We start from the raw sequence: 7,487 nt of genomic DNA on the forward strand, positions 1-7,487 counted from the left end.
GCGGTCAGCAAAGAACAATATAAATAAACAAAACCATATTTATTTATTTTATGCCGACGTTTCGACCTGAGTTTCAGGTCTTCGTCAGGGGTTGCGGCGTAGAAGCTAGGTTCCTGAGATATAGTTTTTCATAAATCAACAATTTTATTCAAAATTTTGTGAATTTATTTTGGAAAATTATTTTTCATACAGATAGTTTGATTATGTTCATTTTGTTTATTCTTATGTTTGTATATATTTTAAGAGAGTTTTTTTTTTTTATTTTATTTTGGTATGTATGCGATCATTCATCACTATTACCTATTGCCCACAACTGTGTGGCAGATTGTAATATCTATCAATAAATAAAAAGTAGTTTTAAAAAAAATATATATTTTGGAAAATATCATGAAACTATCACAAAGATAAACATAATAAACTGCTGTATAGCTTATTAAACTAGCTTTTATTTCAGTGCTAATAGACACCACGTCTCAAGGTCCTTGAGATAAAGAATTCCCACCATAAATTCACTAACTACTGATTTTTCAGTATATATTTCATGAAATGCTGTTTAAAAAAAAAAAAAAAAATATATCTCGGTAACTATTATACGTAAAGAGCTATTTTAGGATTCATATTTTGGCAAATTTTCTCTTTTTTAAATGATGTATTATTAAGTTTTTAGGGTTGTTTGTAGTTTTAAAGATATGGAGCTTCAAATGCAAAATTAATATTTTTAAACAATTTGAAACAGCTATAATTTTTTATTCCTACTACCTATACTTGGCAGACTCATCAATTTTGACTACCTAGTTAAAACAATCAAAAATTGGGGTTAAGTGACTGCCTTTTTTTCTATCGGGCTGATGTACTTTAGTGTTACAATACTGCCACGTCATTAAATACAGCTATACTTATGGTGATGGTTACGACAGTTGCTCTAATGTTAGTAACCTAATTCCGAGTAACGGTTATCTCCAGTATTCATAGTTAAACCGGGAATGTTGTATTTAAAATATTAAAATCGTTTTTTTAAAGAATAGTTTATTTTTTCAAACCCGCATTAAATATTTTGTTTACTTTTTTTTGTAAGTAAGAAGTGGATTATAGTAATTTTTAATTATTTTGGGTGAATACACTGGTACTTTAAACAGACAGAATTATTCATTACATAATTTTTGTTTTAAAAAACTGGAGGTGGATCACTGTATATTCTGTAACAGACTTATTGTACCCTAATTTAGAATTACTTAACTAAAATTTTTTTTAGATGTATATATTTTTATAGGCTTATAATTTAAAAAGTATACGTTGAGTCCGACCCAATCAGTGTTAGTAGGGGTTATTTTTTCCATCGAGCTTGCGTATTGTTTATTGTGCAACATGAATAAAAATAAATAAATATAATAATATTAAAAAATAAAATAATAATTAAGATAAGATAAAATATAATAAGCTGAATAATACTTCACTTATTAAAAATATTCGTAATTTTAAAGTTAGATATATGGACATAAAGTAAAAGAACTTCCTAAAATTAAAATTTGTTTGGCAATAATAAGATATATGTAATGGTATTTTTAAATCTACTAAAATTAATTTTTATGTTTAAATAAAAACACACAAACATATGATTATTTTTAAAACTATATATATGAAATGGTTGTCTCATAAGAAAGTTAAATACATTTTTTAAGTATTCAAGACTTTTAAGATCTGAAATACTCTCCAATGATAAATCATCCATTTGTATATAAGGCAGGTAATGAAAATATATTTTTCTATGAATGGAATATGGTCCGGGTGCGGTAAAAAAAAACTCAAATAGTAGATAATTATACTATTTTATTGAGCCAACGTTTCGCCCCACGTTGCAGGGCTTCGTCAGGGCTAAAAAAGATACAAACACTATAGTTACAAAAAGGAAAAAAAAAACATAAGTGTAAAATAGATAGATCTGTTACTATTACCCTTTTCATTTACTATTTACAACCTTTAATTTTTCTTATTATATCTTACTTTTTTACATTTTATACCCCTGTTATTTTACACTTATGTTTTTTTTTTCCTTTTTGTAACTATAGTGTTTGTATCTTTTTTAGCCCTGACGAAGCACTGCAACGTGGGGTGAAACGTTGGCTCAATAAAATAGTATAATTATCTACTATTTGAGTTTTTTTTTACCGCACCCGGACCATATTCCATTCATCTATACACATGTTCAATCAATAATCTTCTAATATTTTTTGATGGTTCTCCAGAAAGGAACATTGAAGCACCTAGTGCTTTAAACCATTAGAGATAAGCCCACCGCACCATTTACACACTCCATCAGTCTTCATAATATGAGAAATATATCCCATGGTACTATTCTAGCCAGTCATTGGTAGACAATTTCAATCGACTTACTGTTCGTACCTTTCGTTTAGACTACAAATTTTAGTTAATTTTCAGGTTTCGAGAGATTGTTTATCTCCAGAGTATAGCTTTTTAGCTATTGCTTACAATTAAAAAAAAAATGACCTTAGAAAATTTAAAGAAAAACAAAAAATGCAATCTTTCTTCTCTTTTGGAGTGAATCGGATCATTGCCTACGTGGACCATCTTCTTGCTTTCGATGTCTTCTTTAATCTCCTTAAATATCGCTAAAAACTTACGGGATACTCTGAGTATGGATTACCCAGGTTTTCTTTATTGGTTAGAAACCCAGTTTATTCCATGCCATTTTATAATACTTATGTTTCGAGCTTTCATTCCCATAAATACTTATAATATACATATTTGTTGATTTTATCTGTTATTTTTCTCAAGATCGCTCCATCATTCTGAAAATATAAAATTATAATGTAAATAGAATAATTGTTTAGCATGAGTGTAATATAATAAGTGAATAATTACCTTTTACTGTATTAAGCCTTAATTAATTAACATTAATTTCTATTTAAGCTTACCATTTTTTAATAGAGTTATGAATTAAAACAGTTATTCATTCATGATTCAGAAAATTGGCTTGAAAAACAAAATTGACTGAGGAATAAATCCACACGTAGTTACTTAACTTAAAGTGGACAAGGTAAAACTACTCTTCTAAGAACAGAAGGCAGTGGCAAACGATCTTATTTAGGAGGCCACTAAAAATATAATATTTGTTTTATCATGTAACTATTTTTTTTCTAATTTCGCAATTAAATATGAACGTAATAAAATGACCAAAAAACATTATGGAGTGAAGAGAATATAAAGATCTATTCTTCAGATGGAAGATCATGTTTCAAACAATTATGAACTGACGAAGAGTTTCATTGTCCTGTTATCCTTAAATCCTTTGCTTGGTTCCCGGAGGCCCGGACACTGTAGCCAGGTCCTGGAGGATCTGAAGAGATGTGCGGACAGAGTGCTATATAAAGGCGGGTGGGGTGGGTGGGGAGTACAACTTTCGCGATCCAGAACTTAGCCTCATGTGCTCTTTGAGAATCAGAAGATTGGTACATGCGCATACGTTGTATGGAAAATTTTTTTATTTTTAATTTATTTAAACGTAAATTAATGAACGTTTTTTATTCATTTTTAGAATATTAATAGTTGTGGCGAGTGATGTTAAAAAAAAAAATGTTGACCTCAATAAAACGAAACAAAAAACTAAAAAACAATGAAAATGAACGAAATGTAAAATAAAATTTAATAATAATAAATGCTTAGTGAACTCGAAGGTTCGATGCCGATACCACCAAACTCTGTCTACATACATCCAGTGATGCTCATCCAAATCCAAATTAATAAAAGCTATCTTGACGCAAACCCCAACCCAAGCTTTGGTCAACCCCTTGGGCGTTTTCCCGATTGTTCACTGTTCATTAACATTTAATGGATTCATTCGTTACGTAACCCTACAACCATACACGCCCACCTTATTTCCTGCAACGCCATCATGTGCATTATATTTACTGGGTGCATTTCCTGCAATTCGGGACGTGAGTGGACCTTAGCAACCTCAATTCTGCAACAGCACCAGTTCGAATCTATCGCGGGAGGGGGTTGAATTTTATTCTGTTGTGGCCCAACGAAATTAAAATTCGACCATTCCTCTCTGGTTAGGATAGGTTGGTTACCATGTTAACAAATAACTTCCGAAAATTATAATTAACTCATTATTTTCAGGTCCAAACCACGTAACGCTTTGTTTTCAAATACCTTAAGCTGCTGTTCATTCCTTAGAATAAAAACTCTCACTTGAATCACATTACACCGAATAGGAGCGTCTCGCTAGTGGATAATGTAGGGATGGTAGGAAATCCCTTTTGGCTAAGTCCGATAAACTCGCTGACCAACAATGGGGATACTCATGATCTTTAGTTTAACATGTTAAATGGAAAACTGATGTTAAAAGGAGAAATATTTCCTTCTTTTCCATGTTAAAACGATATAATAAGGGTATTCATGATGTTGTGTTAAATGTTAAATGTTTTACCATGTTAAATGTTATAATTATAGGATTGTGAGCAGCCCTGTTTGAAGTCATGTTAAACGTTAAATGCACAAGAGCCCCTAGCGGATTTTCTCAGCAACTTGTTGTATAAGCTTTGTGTTTATAACCTTTCTTTCCAGAGCCTCATGTTATTGTTTACTTCGAATTTGATTCGAATTTCGAATCAAGTTTCAGTTTTGATTTAAAAAATTTATTACAACATGCCTAGAGTGAGTGAAAAGTGAAATTTGTGTGAAAGTTTAGCTTATGAGTGTCTTATTGATCTTCAAACTTGTGAGGAAGAGAATGAAGATGAGCTAATTGACAACTGTATTGAAAGTATTTTCCATGTTATATCATTCAGATATGCAGTTTCTTTTTCTCAGGGGATCAGTATTAAAATCTACACACTTGAGAACTTCAATATTACAAAACTTGAATGAAGATAGGTTTAAATCTCTTTTGAGAGTGAACTACTTTCAATTTAAAACTATTATACAAGAAATCAAAGGCTATTAAAAAGTTATTATGTCTATAACCCACTTTTTCAGTATTTATTGTATTAATGAACCCATTATTCTCCTATCTTCAAACCTTATGTATTTTTTAACCTTATTTTCAGTAATTTCTTTAACAAGTATATATAGCATGTTAAATGCAGCATGTTAGGTAAACGTTAATTTAAATAGCTACAAAATGTCACTCCTTCCATGTTTCTACCTTAATTATGAGGGGAGCTATTTGTATTTAAAAAACTAGCCATTAACAATTTAGAAAACTATAGAGCTATAATTTAAAAACTGGTAAACATAATTCAAATCGCTCCCTATCCAACGCAAGGCGGTCTGCTAATACCACTTCTGTTTTTTTTCTCCGTTGTATTATTAAAGTTATCCATTGTGATTTAATAACAGAGGTATGAAATAATAACTAGCACAAACACGAAAGAACTTACCTGACAATAAACAAAAATGGTGGTGAGCACAACTGGTCTATTGTGTGACGTCATTCTCCATTTATCAGACCAAGTAACAGACTCTCAGCCATGTTACATGTTATTTCGTTTTACCACGGCAAAAGAGGGCAATTTTTTCCATTTAACATGAGTTTTTCCATTTAACATGCTTTAACATGTTAAACTAAAGATCATGAATACCCCTAATATATAACATGGTTGAGAGTCTGTTAAATGACGTTACGCAACAGACCAGCTGAGCTCGTCACCATTTTGTCTGTTCGCAGTTTGTGTTAGTATTGTTTTGGATGTTTTTATAAATAATAAAGCAATGGATGGTAATAATAATAACGTAATGACAGTTATCAATTAGCTAATGTTGTTTCCCTTCCTCGCAAGTCAGAAGATCAACAAGGCACTCAGTGGCTTAACCTTCAAAACTTCCACGTTTCAATTTAGGGAGGTTGTAATAAATTACATCAATGAAAACTTAGAAGTAAACAATAACAAGAAGTAATGGAAGGAAAGGTTATAAAACAAGCTGCTCAGAAAATCCGCTAGGTGCTCTTATGCATTTACCATTTAACATACTTTAAATAGGGCTGCTCACAATGCTATACTTATAACACTTAGTATTTAACACAAAATCATGAATACCCCTAATGAGAGTGGCCTCAAGCTTGCAAAAAAATTTAAAAAATGATTTTCTAAAATCATATATTTATTTCACCCCTATATATCTTTATATTAACATATTTTTTGTTTAATTATTGGAGAAGTTTGTCAGAGGGTGCGGTAAGCAAAGAACAACATAAATAAACAATATGGCGTAGAAGGTAGGCCTGCAACTGCCTTCTACGCCATAACCCCTGATGAAGACCTGAAATTCAGGTCGAAACGTCGGCATAAAATAAATAAATATGGTTTTGTTTATTTATGTTGTTCTTTGCTGACCGCACCCCCCCCGACAAACTTCTCCAATCATTAATCTACGGTCAACTATCTACACCTCATTATTTTTTGTTTAAATTTTTCTTTATTTAATCATTTAATATTTTGGGTAAATTTTTAAACTAAATACAGTTTTATTAATAAGTTTGATTCTCAGGATGGGTTTTCGTAATCATGTTAATTTCTGTTTGTTGTAACTTTGTTAAAAAAAAAAATTAAACAAGTCAACAATAAACAATTAATTTGATTTAATAATTTTAGCGTATCTTTATTTTTCTGGGTATGCTTAAACCGTAAAAAAAATTTTCATAACTTTAAATTCTTGATGATTAATACCATTTTTGTTACACAAAAATGAAGGAATCTTTGATAGAACCTAGAGTATTCAGCAGCTTCACTGTCTCTAAATGTACTGTAAACTATCACGCAATAATTTTATATTATTGCATTTCTATTCAATACAAGGATTAATTCCTTTTGTCATTTACAGGACGAAGATCCAGACGAGGTATCCTGCGGAGGATCGCCCTCCCCCTCCTCATCCTGCTCGGAATCAAGGCTGGGCTAGCTATACCCGCCATCTTCGGCGCAGTCGCCCTGGCAGCCTTCAAAGGACTCTGGACCGGATCCTCTGCACTCATGATGACCGCTGCAATGGCTATGAAGAACATGATACCCCCGCCGAAGATCATCATCCCCAACGGCTCAGCTCACGTCCAGGACTTCATCTCCGCAGACTACAGAAGGGCGGATCCCTTCTATAGGGATGACTACTCCAGATACGGTGGCTATGGCTACAAGTAGTCTTCATCCAGTTACTGTCATTTTTTTTCTTGTACATAGCTTATTTATTAAAAATATTTATTTAACTTATTATTATTTCCCTTGTTTTTACTGTTCGAGCCCTTCGAATAATTCCTTTGTTCTTTTATCATTCCATTCCTCTAATATTAGGTCGTTTCAAAACTTCTTAGCATTTTCCTGATAAGCGTTTGGTTGTAAACAACACGTTATTTAAAATAATTAATTTATTTAATATTTAAAAAATAAAAATTTAATATTTTCAACTTGAAGAATGGTCCCAAAACTGGAGGATTAAAATAAATTCCAATAAATCCCACCAAATCACATTTA

The 7,487-nt window shown here is 31.4% G+C and overlaps 1 protein-coding gene across 1 annotated transcript in view; it reads left to right on the forward strand.

The window, feature by feature from the left end:
• LOC106684981 (uncharacterized) overlaps positions 1-7,232 on the forward strand; it is a 27,382-nt gene extending 20,150 nt beyond the window's left edge. Inside the window, exon 4 of the mRNA XM_014427385.1 lies at positions 6,844-7,232. Coding sequence (XP_014282871.1) covers positions 6,844-7,157 — 314 coding nt within the window. The 3' untranslated portion in view covers positions 7,158-7,232. The remainder of the gene's footprint in view (positions 1-6,843) is intronic.
• Positions 7,233-7,487: the final 255 nt, after the last annotated feature.

The sequence above is a fragment of the Halyomorpha halys genome, unplaced genomic scaffold (genome assembly GCF_000696795.3).
Source record: "Halyomorpha halys isolate HHAL.00 unplaced genomic scaffold, Hhal_1.1 Scaffold640.1, whole genome shotgun sequence".
NCBI lineage: Eukaryota > Metazoa > Arthropoda > Insecta > Hemiptera > Pentatomidae > Halyomorpha > Halyomorpha halys.